The sequence below is a fragment of the Ornithorhynchus anatinus genome, chromosome 12 (assembly GCF_004115215.2).
Source record: "Ornithorhynchus anatinus isolate Pmale09 chromosome 12, mOrnAna1.pri.v4, whole genome shotgun sequence".
Taxonomy (NCBI): Eukaryota; Metazoa; Chordata; class Mammalia; order Monotremata; family Ornithorhynchidae; genus Ornithorhynchus; species Ornithorhynchus anatinus.
This window is the reverse complement of record NC_041739.1, coordinates 54,629,672-54,651,127: the sequence shown is the minus strand read 5'-3', so window position 1 is coordinate 54,651,127 and position 21,456 is coordinate 54,629,672. Positions and strand designations below refer to the sequence as shown.

Sequence of the window (21,456 nt, the reverse complement as noted above, 5' to 3'; positions counted from 1 at the left end):
GCCATGGCTCTGCTACTGGAAGCCACCCCAGGTCGTGCAGGGAGATGGACGCTGCTCTATCTTGGTTTCCTCTGCTCATCCCGTTTTTCCCTTTTTTTTCACCCATGCGTTTCCAGTCTCTTCCTGCCCCAGCTCTCTCCCAAGTGCCGCTTCCGCGGCCCCCTCTTGCCTCCCCCAGCTCTTGTCCTGCTGCAGGCTGGACGCCTTTCAAGATTTCCTCTGCCCCGCTCCAGTGAGCCTGGGGAATAAGGTCTCAAGCCACTCATCTGGCCAGAAGGAGACTTTTCTTGGCATCTGTCTTGGCAAAGCCCCTGCTGGATGGCGGAGAAAGTTGGGAGAGAGTCGTGACCCGTTTCTGGCCTGGCTCCCTCCCTCCCCGTGACTCACCCTTCCTTTGGGGTCTTGTGGGACTCCGGAGCTCTGAGCGGCTCAATCGATGTGGGAGTCCAAGACTGGAAATTGCCCCGGTGCAGGCGGAACTTACTGTGATTTCTTTTTAATTTTTTAATCGCTCTAGTTAAAGACTCCACCTCCCCTACGATCCCACAGGCTCCTCTGAGAGGCGAGTCCCGGCCCGGGGTGGAAGGAGCCAAGGTGGGCCTTTGGTTTATCAGCCATCGGCTCCCAATCAGTTTCTGTGGTGTGGCCCTTGCCCCCGGCCTCCTGCCGCCCCCGAGCCCCTGCCCGGCGACCGAGAACCTAAGCAGCCGTGCTAGCGGAAACCTTGGCTGCCGGCCCGGAGGTGCGGGAAGCCAGGCAGGACCCAGTGGTGCGGGAGATCCTGCCCCTCAGCCCGACGGGAGCGCCCGCCTTGACTTGTCGGCCAAAGCCCCCGGCCCACGGTCCTCCCAGTTTTCGCCCGGTGCTGTCCGGCGGTTTGATGACACTGGGACCTTTGGTGCCAGTGTGTTCTGAGAAAACACGCCTGAGCCTACTGTGGGATTCGCCTTCAGCACCCCCGTGGCTTTCTTCCTCGGAGCCTTTGCTTTTGGGAGGGCGGCAGCGGCCAATGAGGAGTGAGAGGAGGATCGGGTGCTTCCTAAGGAGAACCGTCAGGCCAGGGAAGGGTGGTCCGGCACTAGAGACCACAGGGCAACAGTTGACCCGATGGCGGGAGCCGGGGTCTGAGGAAGTGGCCGGTGCTGTCGGAAGGAAGCGAGGGAACCCGTTGACGCGCTCTTGAGAGCTGCAATTCCAAACGGTAACTGCAATGCAGATTGGGGATGGGCCTCCCAGCTCGCCAACTGTTCCCCTCGCCTCCCGGGGCCAGGCCGGCATAGGACACGGTGGCGGGGCAGGGGGCCTCCTGGCCGGGCTACCGGGCACACGCATGTCCTCGACCGAATATCCCGCTTCTGGCAGGAGCTGGGAAATTCACGGCCTCTTCTATTCCCTCGAGACCTAGGTCCCCGAGGGAAGATGATGGGGGAAACCTGTAACCGAGCTCGGGAGTGGCGTCAAGGCCAGCAGTGGCCTTCCTTGGCTCTGCCTCAGCCACCCGAGGGCAGAGGTGCGCCGGAAGGCCTGAGACTGAACTCTTACTACTATTAGTCTCATCATAATTATTATTTACATTATTATTACCTCTGCTGCCAGGGAATGCCCGGGCAGCTTGCAAAGGGGCAAGAGCAGGGCCAAGCAGGTTGGAAAAGCGGGGCTTCTCAGAAAGGAGATAAACCCCCTTGGAGAAAAGTGTGGGGAAGGGGTTAAGAGCCAGGTTCCTTGGTGGTGTGGGACCCCCCTCTCTCTCTCCCACCTCCCTACCCTTTTACTTCCCCTTCCCTGCACCAGCTTTATACCCGATCGTCCCTGACGCCGACCCCTTCCTCCATCTCCCCGGTTTCCTTTTGAAGCAGCGTGGCTTAGTGGCAAGAGCACGGGCTTGGGAGTCAGAGGTCGTGGGTTCTACTCCCGACTCTGCCCCTCGTCTGCCGGGTGACCTTGGGCAAGTCACTTCACTCCCCTGGGCCTCAGTTACCTCCTCTGTAAAATGGAGAGGAAGACTGTGAGCCTCCACATGGCACAGCCCGATTACCTTGTATCCACCCCCAGTGCCTAGAACAGTGCTTGGCACAGAGTAAGGGCTTACCAAAACCACCGTCATTATTATTGTTGTTGTTATTAGAGAAGCAGCGTGGCTCAGTGGAAAGAGCACGGGCTAGGAAGTCAGAGGTTATGGGTTCAAATCCCGCTCCGCCGTCTGTCAGCTGTGTGACTTTGGGTAAGTCACAAGTTCTCTGGGCCTCAGTGACCTCCTCTGTCAAACGGGGATGAAGCCCGTGAGCCCCACCTGGGACAACCTGATCATCTTGTATCCCCCGGCACTTAGAACAGTGCTTTGCACATAGTAAGCGCTTAAGCGCATAAGAAGCAGCATGGCTCAGTGGAAAGAGCCCGGGCTTGGGAGTCAGAGGTCATGGGTTCAAATCCCGGCTCTGCCACTTCTCAGCTGTTTGACTGTCGGCAAGTCACTTCACTTCTCTGTGCCTCAGTTACCTCATCTGTAAAATGGGGATTAACTGTGAGCCTCACGTGGGACAACCTGATTACCCTGTATCTCCCCCAGTGCTTAGAACAGTGCTCTGCACATAGTAAGCGCTTAACAAATACCAACATTATTATTATTATCCTGGCTCTGCTGCCTGTCAGCTGTGTGACTTTGGGCAAGTCGCTTCACTTCTCTGGGCCTCAGCGACCGCATCTGTCAAATGGGGATGAAGCCCCTGAGCCCCACCTGGGCCAACCTGATGAGCTTGCCCGGCGCTTAGAACAGTGCTCGGCACATAGTAAGCGCTTAACAAATGCCATGGAGAAGCGGCGTGGCTCAGTGGAAAGAGCACGGGCTTGGGAGTCATGGGTTCGAATCCCGGCTCTGCCACGTGTCAGCTGTGTGACTGTGGGCAAGTCACTTCACTGGGCCTCAGTTCCCTCATCTGTCAAATGGGGATGAAGACCGTGAGCCCCAGGTGGGACAACCTGATTCCCTTGAGTCCACCCCGGCGCTTGGAACAGTGCTCTGCACATAGTAAGCGCTTAACAAATACCAACATTAGTATTATTATTATTTTGCCTCTTCGGGGGCGGCTGGAGGAAGAGCGGCCGGGGTCGGGCGGCTGCGCTTCCGGCGATCGTCCAGCAGGTGGCGGAGTCGGCGAGCCAGCGGGGGCGAGGACACTGCCGTCCGCCAGAGGGCGCTGGTCTCGGGCCGCTGCGTCAGGACTGGTCGGTGGTCGGTGCCCGGTGCCCAGCGCGGGCACGACCTCGGGTGGAGCATCCCTGCCACCCCTGCCAGCTGCAGCATCCCCGCCACCCCCTCCCGGAAACCCCGCCTGTCCACCAGAGCAGGTCCTGAGCAGCCCTGGTGGAGGCCGAAGCTCCTCCCGGGAGGCAAGAAGCGTCGAGGGCAGCGGGCCCCTCGGGCCCTGGGTGAGTTTCCTTGCAGCCCCCGTGGGCCCGGGTCCCGGCTGGGGCAGGGGGTGGGCGCGGGAGGGTCCCTGCGACACTCGTTCATTCAATAGTATTTAAATCGTGGTATTTGTTAAGCGCTTACTATGTGCAAAGCACCGTTCTAAGCGCTGGGGGGTAACCAGGTGATCAGGCTGTCCCACGTGGGGCTCACAGCTTTAATCCCCAGTTAACAGATGAGGTAACTGAGGCACAGAGAAGTTAAGTGACTTGCCCAAACTCACCCAGCTGACCAGTGGCATTGAGCGCCTACTATGTGCAGAGCACTGTACTAAACGCTTGGAATGGACAATTCGGTAACAGATAGAGACCATCCCTATCCATTGACGGGGCTCCCAGTCTAACCGGGGGAGACAGACGAAAACAGTAGCAATAAATAGAATCAAGAAAACAATAGCAATAAATAGGATGATATAAATAATAGAATCAATAACAAAACAAATAGGGGAATAAAGAATATGTAGAAATGGGGCGGGATCAGGCCTGGGGCTCCAGGACTGCGGGACTCCACGTGGGTTTGGCAGCCGTTGGCCACCAGGTGGCGCCGCCGCCCTTGCCAAAGCGGCCTGAGCAGAGCCGGCCCTCTTCATTCATTCATTCATTCATTCATTCATTCATTCATTCAATAGCATTTATTGAGCGCTTACTCTGTGCGGAGCACTGCGCTAAACGCTTGGACTGTACCACTGGGCAACAGATAGAAAGGGCAAGCAGCGTAGCTCAGTGGAAAGAAGCCCGGGCTTGGGAGTCAGAAGTCAATGAGTTCGAATCCCAGCTCTGCCACTTGTCAGCTGGGTGACTGTGGGCGAGTCCCTTCCCTTCTCTGGGCCTCAGTAGTCCTCCTCTGTAAAATGGGGATGAAGACTGGGAGCCTCACGTGGGACAACCTGATTATCCTGTATCTACCCCAGTGCTTAGAGCAGTGCTCTGCATATAGTAAAGAACAGTGCTCTACATATAGTAAACGCTTAACAAATACCAACATTATTAGATAGAGACCATCCCTGCCTAATGACAGGCTCACAGGGTTCAGTGGAAGGAACACGGGCTTAGGAGTCAGAGGTCATGGGTTGTGGGCAAGTCACTTCACTTCTCTGTGCCTCAGCTACCTCATCTGTAAAATGGGAATGAAGACTGTGAGCCTTACGTGGGACAATCTGATTACCCTGTGTCTACCCCAGCGCTTACAACAGTGCTCTACACAAAGTAAGCGCTTAACTAATACCAACATTATTATTATTGTTATTATTAATCGGGGGATATAGACGGCAGCGCAAAACAAAACGAAACAAAAACAAGACAACATTATCATCATAAATAGAATCAAGGGGGATGTACACCTCAGTGACCAAATAAATAGGGTAATATATACAAATGAGCACAGTGCTGAGGGGAAGGGGGAGGAGCAGAGGGTCGGGTGGGGAGGGGGATTATTAATGATGATTATTATCATGGCATTTGCTAAGCGCTTACTACGGGCCGGGCACTGTACTAAGCGCTGGGGTAGATGCAAGCAGATCGGGTTGAGCACAGTCCCTTTCCCGTGCAGGGCTCACAATCTCAATTTTCATTTTGCAGACGAGGGTATTGAGGCCCAGAGAAGTACGATTTGCCCAAGGTCACACAGCAGGCAAGTGTCGGAGCTGGGATTAAAAAGCTATAATCTTCTGTCTCCCAGGCCCGGGCTTCTGTGCACTCCGCCATGCTGATTCTCCATCTTCTGCCTCCATCATCACCACCACAGTCTAGCCACCGTGGCTATCACCACCGCCACTGTCCGGCCTCCACCGGGCCCCAGCAGCTGCGGAGCCCCAGGCCGACGCGGGCGGGACAACCGCTGGGGAGGAGAGAGGGGCTTTCCTGGTGCTCATGGGGTCAGAGGGCAGGGCCCAGGCCTCCGGCAGTTCTAGATGGGGAAGTGAGACTGGGCGTTTTCTGTCCACACAAGTTTGGGGTAGGGGAGCTTAGTTTGGGACAGGGAAGTCCAATTAGGATCATTTTGAGTTAACACCAATTGGCCTTTACTATGAGCACTTGACTCAATAATGAATTTCCACTGTACTATCCCAAAACTTAGCCCAGAAAAGTAACGGTAAGATGTCGGAAACCTCCCAGAGCTCCCGTTCTCTTAGCTGGTGGAGGAGACTTGGGGGTTTCCAGCCAGGAGACTAAAACCGGCTGACCTGCTGGTCGCTCTCAGCCCTTGAGGCCACAGGCCTTTAGATGAACACACCCTCCGTCCCCACAGAACCTGTCTGTGCAGGGGTCGGTCACAACCGTTTTCACACAATTTCTCTTTTCCATCTCCCCACACAGGATGAGCTGGGAACCCTCCCCATCCTCACCCCATCGCCACAACCAGAGTCTCCTTCCTGGGGACCAGCTTGCATGAGGTAAGCTCGGGGCCATTTTTAGACCTGAAAAAACCGTTTTGTTCTCAGACGGTGTCGTGAGCAATCTCTCACACATTCTCTGGGATGGGTTTGGGGCCTCTAAGAGGGCTGGCAGGTGCTGGTGTAGAGCATGGCAGGAGAGAGAGGCTACTAGACTTTCTGCTTACCCTGGAGGCCTGCCAACCTACCCCCTGGGTCTCACTTGTGGCCTCCCTGATCTCAGTGGCCAGCAGTCCAGTAGGGGATCAGACAGGGCAACAAGCCCAGACCCCCGAGGTGCTCCTGGAGAGCAGAGGTCCTAGCCTGCACCAGCTCCCACATCTATCTCGCTCCACCGCCTCCCTCCCCCCAACAACACATAGAGACCCGGAGCCCCCAGCTCCATCTGAGAGATGGGAGATGAGGGTGTGAAAGATTCTTTTTCCATCAGTAGCAGCAAACACTGAGAATTTCTCTCTCTGTGTTGCTGTTCAAGGATCCAATGCCAAAGCAAAGGGCCCCTTCAGAGGATTGGCACGCAAAAAGATTGCCTGCTGAATGCCTGCATGGCTGCTAGGAAGAACTATCCACGTCTAACAGTTATGGGTCATGCAGGACAAGGCCAGAGCTGACCTCTCTCTCTCGCTACAGCCTTACACCCGGGTCCCTTGACTGCAGGTGTGAGTTCAGGGCCAGGACAAGGGTCAGCTACAAATGGTCCCTATGGACCCTTCTCCCCTACTTGGAACCAGAAGGAAAAGGTGTGGTAGAGATGGCCTGCTTATGTCGAAATGTAGCTGTAAAAAATCTAGCCTCGGTTAGGTGGGGAGAGGCCTGTGGCTGGTGGTGGTCTAATGGAGCTTCCCAGATCTCCTGCTTGGGGTCTAATTTCTAAGAGCAATTTTTTGGATTCGCTAGTCAACAGTCCTTCACCTCTGTACTGCTTGGGAGAGTTAAAGTCCATGTGTGAGTGGGAGAAAGCCTTTTCCCCAAAGGGCCCTCCAATCCATCCTCAGCCCATTGGCAGCTGCTGTTGTTTTTCCCAGTCAGTTTAGGGCCTAAGAAGTCTTCCCTCCTATAGAGTGAATGAGGGAAACAAGAAGACGGTACCTAGAGCTGACTAATGTCAAGCCCTAAGACGTAGGTCAGAAATCCTGTCGTGAGGGCGACTAGTCAGACCCAGGCCTAAGGAACGGGAGCAGAGTTAGCACAGCCTGCGGCTGTCCTGGGGTCGGACGGCGGCTCCAGCCCAGCAAACAAAGTCACAGCTCATTTGATTCCAGTCCCAGGTGGGAGTGACCTTTTATTGAAACTTTCCATTTCTCCAGAAGGAGGGAGTTACAGAAATCACTGAGCCCCCACACTGATCATGACAAGCTAATTGAGATTTTGAAAGTCGTCTTTTACAAAGTGGCAGTGCAATCAAAGTAGTAGTGGCTGTCTCTCGTTTTTACAAAGTAGTGGCAACATTTATTCCCCACAGCTTTTATTTTACTATCACATTTTGGTCAAGTGCTGTAAACCTCTCAGTGAATAGGTGAAGTCTCCACACAGACCATTTCCTGCTCCCTGGCAGCGGCTCCAGCCCGGTTGACCTCCCCCTGACCATCCTACAGGCCCAATAACTGAAATGAGATCAGTGCCCAAGGGAAGGACTTTTTGAAGACATTGGAGAAGTGAGGCAGGTTAAAGACAAAGGGCACTGTTGGAGTGGAGACTCCCTCTCCTTGCCTCTCATGTCCAAGAGGAAAATTTAGTTTCTCTCCCAGGCTGGGTGCATTTCAACGCTACTGTTCCTATCATCCTGCAGTTTAAGAACCCAATAAGTATTTCTGAACAAATACACCCCCTTTCTAAGGAGTTGGTGGACATTTTGTGATGCTGGAAAAGGGAAAGAAGAGGCCAGGGCAGTGTCCTAAACAGCACACAATGCCTCACCGGAACCCTGCTACTGGCTAACCTGACGTCACCCAGAAATACCTCTTCTCTAGTGGGCTTAATATTTCTTTTTGGTTTGGTTTGACAGAGTAGCTTAATGCCCTAGAAAGATGTCATCTTTCTCCTCCAGGAGTTCAACCAGGCGATGGCTGGAAGTCCAGGCTCACTAGCCCTTTGGAGAGGATGGCCTAAGCTGACCTTCCTTCCCCTCCAACTGTGCATTGGACGCCTCTGGGAATGGAACTCGGGGGTGAGGATGACCCTGGCCCATTTCCTTCTTGCTCCTTACAGCTGTATACAAAACAGACCTTGTGCCCTAAAGCGAAATCTCTAGCCTTCCTGGGCACGATGGCCCTATCGGGCCCCCTCGGCCAGCCCACCGGCTTGGGGGAAATGGCCAAAGAAGCAGCCTTCGGGGGGCTCGGGTCACCGATGCCGTCCCAGCCGTTTTCTCAGTGAGGACGGGAACAGTCCTCCTCCCCACCCTCATGGGTGGAAACCAGGGCAGAGCCACACTCGGCTTTTCAGTGAGCAGTGACTTGGGAGAAAGAGAAACCACAAACAAATTATGCCATCCTGAGTTCTCCAGATACAAAAACATAATCCAGGATTTGGCTACACTGTTCAAAGACAGACTGGGAGAAGTGATTTCAAGTCCCAACTGGACCGCTATGTCTTCTGTTCAAATTTTCTCTCAGAAAAGCCCTATTCTCCTCGATTCACAGCACTGATCGCTGTAGCTGGCACATCAACAGCTGGGCTCCATAAGAGCACGATACCATAGAACGGAACATTTAAATAAGAAGTCAATGGCAGTCACGGCTGCCGGGCCCCGTTAACCCTGTGTCGGCGGCCCCGTTAACCCTGTGTCGGCCCCAGCTTGGAGGAGCGGGGAAGCGAGCGCTGCCGGCTCGCTCGTGCGGTTACATACAGTCCACCACGTTATTGGATCCCTGGCCCACATCCCGGATCTGACCGCTCAGACAGGAACACACGGCTACCCCGGCTCCAGCTCGGCAGTGAGACACGGATCCCACCAACTCCCACCTGGAGAGGTAAAAGAACAAAAGCGTTACTTTTCCTTCTGCTCTTAATGGGGGAATATTAGTGATCGGGGGCCCTTAGCAGGAACATTTTGTAAGGTTCTGATGAAACTACTTTGCCTACTCCAAATACAGCAGATCTCATTCTAAAAAAGTCAAAACTGAAAAAAGATGAGACCTTTTGGTCCATGGTAGGACAACAACAAAGAAAACCTACAAGCACCTAACTGCCCAATTGCATTTGACACTGCTGCACACCTGGGAAGATCCAAACAAGGAGGGGGAGAGCTTAAGTACCATTACCTGTTCCCCACTGGGTCAAATGCTTCCACTGTATTTAGGTATGCATTGCCGTTGTGACCACCAACTGCAAATATTTTGCCCATGACCGTGGCGATGCCCACACCGCCCCTCGGAGTGGTCAGCTCTGCCACATACTCCCATTTGTTGTTGCGAGGGTCGAATCGCTCGACTGAGCTGAGGGGAGAATTGTCGTCAAAGCCACCTGCAGAGAGACAGCCGCGAAAGCTCACTGTTAGTAAACACAGAATGCTAGACTCTGATCGCTGCCTGAGCCGATTTATAGAGGAGTGGACTTCCACTCTTTCCTGCCTAACGTAGGGCACAGGTGAAAGGGTGAGACAGGTAAGTCCCCACCCCTCTCTGCTGCTTGGTTTTTCAGAGACCAGGTTACTTTCTCCTGGGAGCCACTGCGGACCTGTGCTGTGAGGTAATTGAGAGCAGCCGAATTCCTTCGGGGCCGATTTGCTGTGAGTGTTATTCTCCAAGATGCCAGAGAAGAAAGGGTCTCTGCTGAGTTCTGTACTGTTTAAGCACTAGATAGTCTTCCCACAGCACTTACGTACACATCTGTGCTTTAAGGGCTTATCTCCCCTTCTCCTTGGGGACAGGGAATGTGTCTACCAACAACTCTGTTGTATTATATTCTCCCAAGCACTTACAGTGCTTTGCTCCCCACCCCCTTTTGGTATTTGTTAACCACTTACTATGTGCCAGACAGTGTACTAAGTGCTGGGGGTAGATAGGAGCTAATCAGGTTGGGGAGAGTCCCTGTGCCACATGGGGCTCCCAGTCAAAACCCACTTTATAGATGAGATAGGCTCAGAGAAGTGAAGTGACAGAGCAGGGATTAGAACCCAGGTCCTTCTGATTCCCAGGCCCCCAGTGTATCCACTAGCCCACGCTGTTTCTCCTGTACTCAGGGAAACTGAGTATAGAACATTAATGAAGACCAGAAAGGTCACATCCTCAGCATTCTAAAAACATTTTCTCTTTGAAATAAATGTCAAACAAAACGCTTTCCAGCAAAGCACAGTTTAGCTGTTTTTTTTTCTACAGAGTACCATTATGTTTCAAAAGTCTCACTTTAAAGTGCTGTGACTTTTTAAGATTTCAAGGCTTAAATAAGTTCAGCTGGAGTGGGGGAAATTAACCTGGACCTAGAGAGAGGTCTCATTTGACCAGATGGATCTAAAAACACAATTTTGGCTGTCACGAGTACACTGCTACAACTGGTTCAGCTTCAGCGGAGAAAGACCACCTACTCACCCACGACGTACAAGCAACCGTGCAGTTCGCTGACACCGTTGCCAGCTCGGCGCTGACCCATCTCTTTGACTTCTATCCATTTATCCAAGTGGGGGTCGTATCTCTCTACGCTGGACAGAGAAGCCACTCCGTCGTTACCTCCCACTGCATACACATAGTTCTAAAGTAGAGAGAGATTAAACAGAGGTGAGGGAGCTGGGGGCCCGGACTCTTCTCCTTCCTATGAACAGTGGTGGACATTTGGTCGGTCTCAGGAAGGTGAAGCCCGCACACCCAGCAAACTGTCCCCACGGCAATCAACGGCAGCGATAATTACGGGGAAAATAGGCATTAAATCCACCCCAATGATCCCAGTGGGATCATTAACTCCCACTGAAATGTGGCATTTTTGGATTGTTAAAGCCAACCCCCCTATTATGGACAGACCTGTTGGGGGAGGGTTTGTGAGCTTTGAGCCCTCAAGTAAACACTCGCACGAAGACACGGACTGTGATTCCTTTTTTTTTCCTAGTGCAATATCTAAAGATGTGATCTACACATTGACTGCAGGCCTCCTGGCAGAAGAAAATTTGATTCAGTGGTACCTCAGTGGACCGGCGTCAGGTGAACTTACAGCTAAAGCAACAGAGCCAACGCCTCCTCGGGGGGTATTCATGGCTGCCACTCCGCTCCAGCGATCGGACTCGATGTCATATCGCTCCACGTCGTTGAAGCAGGTATTGTCATCTAACCCTCCGATTGCGTAAATTGGGCCTCCCAGGGAGGCCAAAGCAATTCCTCGCCTAGGATGGCAAGAACATGCACACGTTACGGCGAACTCTGGAGTGCCACAGTTACCACTGGAAGCCATGGCAGAGTCATCAGGTTGTGAAGTGGGGGGAAGGGAGCTATTGCAAAGAGACAGAGACTGGGAGGCAAGGAGGCCTGAGTTTTAGTCCCAGTTCACCACTGGCCTGTACTGTGACCCTGGGGCCTCAGTCTCCTCATGTGTGAAATGGAGATCTAAAGAAAAAAAAACCCCATCTCCCTCCTTCTCAGACTGGGGGACAGGCTGTGTCAGATCTGATTATCTTGCAGCTACCCCAGCGCTTAATAAATACCCTCATTTTTAACGTGCTGTGTCAAAGGATGCAGCAATGTTACGGAACAGGTGCCATTTCAGACAGTGTAAGGCTGCTGGAGAGGTTGGCTAACACGTGATTCAAGTCTCAAAGACAAATTGCAGAAAACAGGGAGTTTGAATTTCCGCATCCTTTCTAGGTCACATGGTGTCTAATTGGTGAGTGTGGCCTAGTGGATCAGGCATGGGCCTGGAAGTCAGAAGGACCTGGGTTCTAATCCTGCCTTGGATTATATGCTTATATACCCTGTGAGGTAGCATATTTATTGTGCTATGCACCAAAAAGTCATTGTTTAGCTACAACTTTTGAGCAACTCCTCCTGTAAGTATTCCTAATAAGAAGATCCTAGGTTAATTCTAATGGAAAGGAAGAAAAAAACCCAAAGATCTGACTATTTTAGGGGCAGTAATAGTAAAATTTTAACCAAAAAAATAGCTGGAATAAATACACTGCATTATATTTGGCTTATTTACAACAGGAAGTATTCTGTAGCAAAATTGAGCCTAGTTCAGATAAATTAGGTGGAGTTGCTTAACCAGACTTTTTTTGTTTGTTTTTCAGATTTTTTTCAAACCTGTCTTGGTTTAGATGGAGCCTCTGGAAAAACTTTAAGAGGAAACTACTTATAATGGCTCCCAAAGGCGCTTCGCAGACAGGACTCTTGGTTAAGGTAGTTGCCAGATGCTTTGCTAGACAAAACATTAGGGGAGGGGACTAGATTTCTATTCACTAGAGAATTTTGTTACCAGGAACTTTAATAGAAGTCTAAGCCTGAAAATTCTCCCCCAGAAGGAAAGCTAGAACATTTTAAAGGTGAACAGCAAAATAGTCACCAAATTTCTGGTGTTTTACAATGCCTTTATCTATTTAAAAATACTCCTCCCAACTTCATTCGACTGAATATACTCAATTCTGGCAGTCTGTTGATACGGCACAGCAAGGGGGTGGAAGAAATGCTTGTGCGGCTGTGGGTGGCGTCAGACAGGGCGAATCCCACAGCACGTTTTCCTTAATGTGGGCTTCTGCAAGAAAGCAACCTCACATTATAGGAGCACTAGAAGTGCCTGTAAAGAACAAGATACAGTAGGAGTAGGAGAAATGAGTGGGTAAATGCAGTGATTACTGAGGTCCCTAAATTGGTCAGGCCTGCTAAAACATAACTTCTAATGTGTCACTACTCATTAGAGGTTAACAAAAAACTTGGATGGAATTCAGAGAGGACAAAAAAAGCCCCAAGAGATGATAGTGGCCCCCAAATGGAAGAGGTAAAACAAGAAGTAGGAGCGAGGTAGCATCCAGGTTTCTAGGGGGAAGACATGGATAAAAGACTTGATCAGGACTCGATGCTTGAGTCCATCTGCTTGGAGGTAGGGGGCAAGGGTGTACTTATTATATACTCACCCACCTTCTCCATGAACAGTTCAAATGCATCATTTCCTCACCTCTCTTTTTTCTAATAGCTTGACTCCATCTCCTACACCCTAAGTAAGGGTGCCCCTCAAAGGCTCTGAACAGAACCTGCTCTTGCTTTTGAGTCTTCTTCTGCTCCCATGGCTCTGACTCACCAATCTATCTTGCTAGTTTTGACCTCCCTCCGCCTTCCAGGACCCCTCTATAGTGATAACCCACCACTCCTCAAGCTCAACGTGTACCACACTCTTCCCTCCCATTGGCCCCAAACCCCACCATCAGTTCTTCCTCCAAACTGCCATCACCTGGGTCTAGGTATCTGTCTTATCCCGGCCTGACTCTTCTATCAACTTCCTTGCTGTCTCCGGTCTCTCCACTCTACTGTCCGCATCATTTGTCTAAAGTGTCATTTTTTTGTCTCTCCGCACCAGGTGGAAGCGAACTCCTGACCACTGGTTTTAAGCCCTCTCCCTTTTTTCAACCCACTCACCCTGCTTTAACCTCTGCTTTCCTACCCTCAACCTCTCTCCCCCATCACCCCAATAATCTGTTTTCAGGTTCGACTCCCCAACTACAGACTAGAATGTAAACTCCAGGTACGCTTTCTCTAGTGTGCCTAGTATTGTTCAATCACCCAGAGGCTCACTAAATACGATCTGACGGATGACCCTCAAGAGAAAAGTTGCAATAATATTCTATAAAGGGGCTTTTAGGCTAGATATTTTACAAATAATTAGTTTAATCTCATCTTTTTCTTCAGTCCACTTTTTAAGGTAGGTTAGAAAGAGCAGGGTTCCAGTTGAGGATGGAATGGTGGTGGTGTTATGTGTGGGGTTGAGGAAAGAGGGAGGAGGGGAAGACACGGGTTTGCTTTTTCCCCATCCCGTGCCTGAAAAGAGTCAGATGCACAATACGACTGTTCACTTTTAGGAGATCAGTTAACACATCCAAGGCAATCCACACCCCAATCTACCTCTTTGTGTTCATTGATGCTTTCATCATCCACTTATTAGTGAGAGGATCAAACATTTCCATGCTGCCTAAGTGTTCATTTCCATCATGTCCACCCACTGCATAGACTTTACCTGTCAGAACAAAGAAATGCTTTCATTGAATTTAGAGTGAACCACTTTATTGACACACAACATTGATAGCATTAGTAATAACCATTATTCAGTATTCTTATTCAGTATTGTCTGCAATTTGAGTTTATTGATAAGCATTTATTTGTACGCTCTTCCATGCTTAGATCATGCTGTAATCAAATGCAAACACTGCTAAATTATCCACCATTTAGTCAAAAAAAATCTCCTTGACAATTCTGAAGAGAACAAGATTTTGAAAATCTAATATTGCACTGTTCAGTGCTTTATAGCAAGGCCTGAACAATGTTTGCTTTTCTGTGTTCTCTGAAAGTCGTTACTCAACTTCTACTTCTAGTTCCCCTCACCCCAACCACCTAGAATGGTTGCCCAAGGCAGAATGCCTTCTCATTCTGAACCCCAGAAGAAGAGATTGTCATTCAGGGAACACAATGATAGAAATTACTGCTAATGTTAATAAATACCTTCCAGCAAATAGTTGGGGTTTTTTTGTTGTTGGGTGTTTTTTTTTTTTAAGTGGATAAAAAAGCAACTTTCATGAGAAGAATATTTGAAAAACTGGATTACAGAAATGGGACCAATCTAATTTTAGTAGACAGTATTTACTTTGTTACCAACCTCCCACAGAGATTACACCCACGTGCCGCCTTCGGCTGTTCATTTCGGGTCCAAAGAACCAACTGTTTTTGTTGATAGAGTAGCATTCAATGCTGCGAAATGGGTCACCTGATCCACCCCGACCACCTACGCAAAATAACACACCTGAAGGAGGGGGACACAAAAGAGAGTTTAGTCTTGGAGTAATCCGCTGAAGAGCACCATTGACTATTTGGGGGAAGAGACTCCGCCCTTCAAAAACCAACAAGGGAAAGAGCAGTTGTTCTCGACTCTTTCAGTAGAGCCAGGACCATACACATCTCTCGCTTTCTCCTTGCAGACTCCTAAGGTCCAGTTAAGGATTTAATTGGCTGATGTACCATCCCCAGCAGCAAATCTGTCCTTGTCTAAGTTATTTTGGCAAGTCACCTCATCAGAAAAACTTACCTTGCAAGTTCAGGGTCAAAATGGTTGGGAAGAAAAAAAAATAATCAGCCTATTAATTTATTTCCCAAAAAACCCACACAACACTCCCAGACTCACCTTACACCACAGAGGAAAGCTTTCTAAAGAACAGTTATTCAGCAGGGGAGGGGAGGCAGGGAAATGGAGCTGTGTCTCAATTTAGACTCTCTACATACAAGTCTTTGGACTCTAGATATAAAAGTCTAATTACTCTATTGACATTTTAAGGCGGCAGAAGAAATTAGCAGCCTTATGATGTGACTACCTCGAGACAGGTTTTTAAAAGGGCCACTCCTATCTAAGGAGGCCCTGAGCCCAAGGAAGGCCTTCTCTAAGAATAATGAAAATATGATGCCTGAACAATCAGAGCAGGCACCTTGCATTTTTTTGCAGGAAGTCGTATCAGAAAGCAACTACGTTTGACTGTGCCCTTCCTGCCTGTTTTGTTAGACTTTTTAAAAACAATGCCTTTCCTGGGAAGAGGAGGGTTTGAAATTTGACGGTACAATCCTCTGAGAATTGGTTCAGAACAGTGAAAATGAGTCACCGTGTTGACGTCAGTAGTTGAACATTCTTTACCAGCAAATCATTCACCCGTATTCCAGTCGGGGGAGCTGGCATTTTTACCAGAGAAACAAGCTGGCATTGTGAGCTGGGGGATTCAATTACCCGCAGTCTGCTTCCTTGGAGTGGTGCGGATCGAGTACTCAAAGTCAGGCACTGCTCGACTGCTCAGGTGAAGGTGGTAGTTTCTTGCTTCATCCAGTAAGTCCCTGCACTTTAAATTCTGCTTGACAATCTCTTCTTTTGCCACGACGCCCATAAGAAAATCAATCGGCAACAACGGCAGCCGAACCTGATGGGAAAATACAGGTAGTTCTGGTGAGTGGGTGGTTTAATCCACTTCATCCCCAAACCAATGTGGCCCACTCTACCCAGGGACTCACTACCTCTTTTTTTGGACCAAATGGAGAGAGTTCTCAACAGTACTATACCCTAGATTTTATCAGCCTGAACTCTACAAACAGCACAGTTTAGAATGCTGTCTTACTGTTAAAGTCTGACAAGAACTCGCTTGTTGTATGTTATAGCTTTGCTTTTTTAGGCAAAGGCTCAGTAAACATACATATCGATAGACTACGCCTGATAAAAACGTAAAAGGAGGCCCATTTCCTACACTGCAAAATTCACAAAATCTAATGTTTTTCTTGGCATTAGGTCTGCTTCTTTACAAAAATACAACCGGGACAGTAACCCATCTGATTGCACTTTACCTCCGTGCTTGGCACACAGTAAGCGATTTAAGAAATCCTACAGTTACTTTTATCATTGAAAAAAATACTCTAGGTAAGATGATGCAGGGTGGTAACTGCCATCTTCTACTAGCAGCTGCTACACATGTTTTGCTTTTTGCTGGAGCTTGAAGACCTGGGAAATTCTGAAAAGGTAAAGTATTTTTTTTTAGGGGGCAACTGCAGTTTTATCAGGTAGAGAATAGACTTTAAAGGATCAAATCCCAGGAGAGTACAATATAACAAGAGAATAGACAGGTTCCCTGCCCACAGTGAGCTTACAGTCCAGAGGGGGAGACAGACATTAATAGAAATAAATAAATTACAGATATGTACTAAGTGCTGAGGGGTTGGGAGGGGGGATGATAATGTATTTAAGCGTTTACTATGTGCAGAGCACTGTTCTAAGCGCTGGGGTAGATACAGGGTAATCAGGTTGTCCCACGTGAGACTCACAGTTGATCCCCATTTTACAGATGAGGGAACTGAGGCACAGAGAAGTTAAGTGACTTGACCACAGTCACACAGCTAAGTGGCAGAGAATTTGAGGCCTTCCCTAAGCCCTCTTTTCCTTTTCTTCCACTCACTGCTGTGTGGCCCTGACTTGCTCCCTTTATTCACCCTCCAACCCTGCTCAGCCCCACAGCCCTTAAGTACGTACCCATAATTTATTATTATATCACGATATAGTAATTACAATAATAATTTATTTACTTCTATTAACATCTGTCTCCCCCCTGCCTCTTGACTATTGCGGGCAGGAGAATACACCTCTCCCAAGTGCTTATTACAGTGCTCTGCACATAGTAAGTGTTCAATATTCGACAACAGGGTGGAAGAACATGTCTGTGTGTATGCCCGGGCCCTCTGCCTGTACACAGAAACACAACCCATCTCTGAACCAAAAGTAGAGAATGGGGTTTCTAATTTGGAGCAGCATGGCTCAGTGGAAAGAGCCCAGGCTTGGAAGTCAGAGGTCATGGGTTCTAATCCCAGCTCTGCCACTTGTCAGCTGTGTGACTGTGGGCAAGTCACTTCACTTCTCTGTGCCTCAGTTACCTCATCTGTAAAATGGGGATTAACTGTGAGTCTCAGGTGGACAACCTGATTACCCTGTATCCACCCCAGCGCTTAGAACAGTGCTCTGCACATAGTAAGCACTTAAATACCAATATTATTACTATTATTAATAATTTCAGATAAATCCCCCAAGTATCGTATACAAGGTATGGCGATTGTCAGTTCCTCTCGGGCAGGGGCTAGACCTATCACATTTATTAAGCTCTCCCCGCCACGTGCCTAAAACACAGGGAGGTGCTTGCTCAATACTACAGTCTTATACAAACCCCAAGTATCTGTTGCCAAACATCCTCAACCCATCACCTATGCTTCCTCCTCACCCAATCTACAATTTTTCTACCATAAGAAGAAGGTACCCGAGGCCCCACACCCCATCTCAGCCCCTCAGGCCTTTCCTTACCTGAGCAACTATCTCATCCAACCAGGCGGCATGGTGCTGAGGATTAGCAAGAAGCCACTTGATAGCGGCAGTATAAACCTGCTTTTCGTTCTCAATGTTTAAATCACTGGAAGCCAAAAGTTTATGGAGGTGCTGTGGGGACACACTCACAAAGTCTTCGCACTCCACAACTTCGGTAAAATGTTCGCAGGCATATCGGTCCGCCATGTCCATCAGGTCGATGCGGTTGTGGCTCTCGGCAAAGGCCCTGACCGCCAGGCAGTTGGAAGGGTGGAAGTGTAACTTCATGTATTCACAGCACGCTCGGGCCACTAGCTCCACCTGCAGAATACAGGCTGCGTATAAGAGAGGCTGGACGTTGTCCACCGTCAGAGTCAGCCGGGAAGAGTAGACGAATTTCACCAAGTCTTCTATCGCGTCCCCATCAAAATCCCGTATCTCAATCAGGGTCTGCTTGGCCTCTGCCATTTCGGAAAGAAACATGGCTCTGAAGTAGGGGATAACACAAGCCAGCACCAGCTTGTGGCAGGAGATAAGCTTTGATCCCACCTGCCAAAAGAAAGGGAAGAAAAAGCTGAATCCCTTTCAAAACCAACAAGGGACCAGTTAGAGCAGAGGCCACAATGCTGGCTCTGTGACAGAAATACCGACTTTTCGTTTCTGACACCTGAATTATCGAGCCATTTGTTTGGACCTGGGCTGTGGGCTTCAAAGCCAGGATTTTTTTTATTTCCCTCAGTTTATCCATTTGATCTTTTAATTCAAAACAGCGATCAGTCGGCAGCAAGACATTAACAATGTAACCTCAGAGAACAGAGACAAATTCCTCTTTCAAAGAAACTCGACAATCCAAAAAGAGGGAAGCACAATTTCAATCATCAATAACCCTGGAGGAAAAACTTACGAAAAGCAAAACCTGCAGCCAAATTCCCCTAAAGACATTTTGTTTGACCACAAAGATTATAAGAAGTGGATTTCATTTTGTTTTGGTTCATTTAAATGAAAAGGAAATTAGAGTCACTCCTATTCAGTAGAAGCAGCATGGCCTAGCAGATAAGAGCATGGGCTTGGGAGTCAGAAGATCCTGGGTTCAAACCTCAACTCTGCCCCATGTCTGCTGTCCACCTTGGGCAAATCACTTCACTTCTCTGGGCCTCAGTTACCTCATCTGTACAATGGGAATTAAGAGTGTGAGCCCCATGTGGAACAGGGAAAACAGGGACTGATTACTTTGTATCTACCTTAAAGTTTAGAACAGTGCTTGGCACATAGAAACCATCATGGTCATAAGTAACTTATGGTCATAAGTACCATCATTATTATTACTCAGCAGATACTCCTACCGATTAGTTCTCACCTAAACCATCTGTGAGTGTGACTTGTAATGTGGCAGAGGCATCGGGAAAGGGGGGGAGGGTAGGGGGAGGGTAGATCCATTCCAGTTGCCGGGGTGGCAAGGAGGACACTGCCACATGACCTTCAGATCTGCCTAGAAAACTTGGGCAAGTTGTTTGTTCTGGAAGGTGTCAGCTGTTTCTAAAGAGCCATATTTCTGCTGAAACCAAGATATTTCTCTAGATTTGCAGAACCGTACATTTTTTCCCCCCTCCATGTACTGTCTCTCCAGGTCTTAGGCTGCAAGGTGAGAGGGCAAAACTATGTCGGTTAATCTTCATTTTCCCCAGCACCCAGTAAACTGCTAGAATAACTAAATATATCACTGATGGGGCCGGATTTGTTTTTCCTTTGACAGAAGTTCCTCAGGGGACTAGGGGATATTTAAAAAAAATCCTTCACAACTACAACAAAATAAGCAAATAACCATGCATGTTTTATCTTTTTGTTTTCATGTAGGACTTGAATAATGGTGAAAACAACTGTCTCTTCTACTCAAAGAAAAATCCCTTCTCAATGAACACAAAGGTGGACCACCAACAGGAGAAGGGGGCTCAAAGGGAATAACAATGTGTAAATAGCATACCACTGAGTGCACAACAAGAGCCCTGCTGTGCACCAGTAATGCATGTGCCAAAATGTGATTTATGGAGACATAAGACGACTGTTCTGATTTTTTTCCTGGAGGATGGATGTAACCTACTTCATTAAAAATGGTTCTTTGAGGGTGAATTTAATATAATAAAAAATAAACACTACTAAATGGAATGTCATTTTTGGCATTTCATGGTCTCAATTCCGAAAGCCTGGGATTGCGACCTAGATCAGCAGCAATGCAACGCGCATATATAAATGCCCTCTACACCCAGAATAAAATTTCAAGATCTTTTCAAAGTCGGCTTTGAAATATATTTATAGAAGCCATGCAGTTCTGCCGAAATGCTGGTCTCTACAAAATGTTTTGGCTACAACACTAATGAGGAATCAAGGAGCCATTTTTGGGGCAACCCCAAGTCAGCAGAAATGACTGTGTGCTCAATAATGCAAGTTTTCCTTAACACCGGGGTTGTCAAGAACAGCACAGGAAAACTGTCTACACAAATTAAAAGTTGGGCAACTTAAACTTTGTCCACTTTGGAATTTTTTTTTATGCGCCAGTGAGGAGAGTTTGGAGTCTGAACAAAAGTTCAAGTCTAGTGTTATTGTGCTGTTATTAACACAAGCTAATGAACTAAATGGTTAGCAATGCTCTGACTTTCCTCAACAGTGATGTATATATGATCTATGTAACAGACCTGCTATTCCAACAAAACTACATACATAACCTCCCCACCAAATTAAAGGTCCTCCACTGAACCATAGATAACTTTGAGCCACTATCAGCCTTAATATCAAAATATTGCCTAAACATCTTAAAAACAAAATGTGTGGATGTCTGTGAGTCCCAGCTGTCAAACTGGAGTTATCAAAAACAAATCATTTTCTAAAGCCCTTCATGATTTGGGCTTCTGCTGTGGCTTGGTTTATGTTCTCAATATGGACTGATTAAACATTTATTTCCATAGATTTTTTACAAACTTCTATTATGCCCTAGCTCGCAAAATTGAATATTTTATAGACTGTTTTCTTTTCCCCCCTGGTTAACATAAAGTCATTTTGAGACCATTTCTAGAAGGATATACTTATTGCTGAGGCTAACATTTATACCCCAAGCCACATTTTTGTGACAAGAGTCTAAAGATTAATTCCTAATGAAAGGCTTCTTAAATGTACAACATACAATCCAGTGCAAATACACTGTATTTTAAGTGACTTACTCTTGATGCTACTCTGTCTTTATATCTTTATGACATCAACGGCAGGGAGAAAAGCAAGTTCCTGAAGACACTGCCAATACACACAATTCCTAAATGATGGCTATAAATGAGTAGAGTCAAGTTACTTTTGTTGGAAAAAAACTAGCTGATACTAATTGTAATGCAAGCAAACAGCAACTCTGACAAATGTCTTATAGTTGTGACCAAAAAAACCCTTTCAAATCCCTTGTGTTCCTAAGCAGAACCATGCCCAGTTTTCATTTAATTAAACATAAAAGTTCCAACACAACTGTTTAAGCATGAAAGTACCTATTATGGGGTGGGGGAAGACTCAAACCACTGCTTCCTACAACTATAGGAGCCTCTTAACTCCAATGAAAAATGACCTG

At 48.2% G+C, this 21,456-nt stretch overlaps 1 protein-coding gene and 1 long non-coding RNA gene across 5 annotated transcripts in view; one reads left to right on the top strand and one right to left on the bottom strand.

Annotated features, from left to right (window-relative positions):
• Positions 1-5,780: 5,780 nt before the first annotated feature.
• Positions 5,781-20,418, top strand: LOC103167301. Of its 2 annotated transcripts, none has more exons than XR_005660625.1 (5): positions 5,781-5,858; positions 9,501-9,588; positions 10,899-11,103; positions 12,070-12,178; positions 19,710-20,418. It is a non-coding gene; the product is annotated as an uncharacterized LOC103167301 (long non-coding RNA). The 2 variants fall into 2 exon arrangements; XR_485110.3 differs by lacking the exon at positions 5,781-5,858 and adding an exon at positions 8,765-8,830.
• Positions 7,110-21,456, bottom strand: part of KLHL8 (kelch like family member 8) — a 41,157-nt gene continuing 26,810 nt past the window's right edge. For 2 of the 3 annotated variants that reach the window (XM_029077121.2, XM_039913743.1), the window contains 8 exons: positions 17,856-18,404; positions 15,753-15,939; positions 14,640-14,783; positions 13,892-14,003; positions 11,001-11,169; positions 10,388-10,547; positions 9,122-9,323; positions 7,110-8,822 (listed from right to left, as the gene is read on the bottom strand). In XM_029077121.2, the coding sequence (XP_028932954.1) occupies positions 8,699-8,822; positions 9,122-9,323; positions 10,388-10,547; positions 11,001-11,169; positions 13,892-14,003; positions 14,640-14,783; positions 15,753-15,939; positions 17,856-18,404 (1,647 nt within the window). In that variant the 3' untranslated portion in view covers positions 7,110-8,698. The remainder of the gene's footprint in view (positions 8,823-9,121; positions 9,324-10,387; positions 10,548-11,000; positions 11,170-13,891; positions 14,004-14,639; positions 14,784-15,752; positions 15,940-17,855; positions 18,405-21,456) is intronic. The other variant, XM_029077122.2, reaches the window with a different exon arrangement.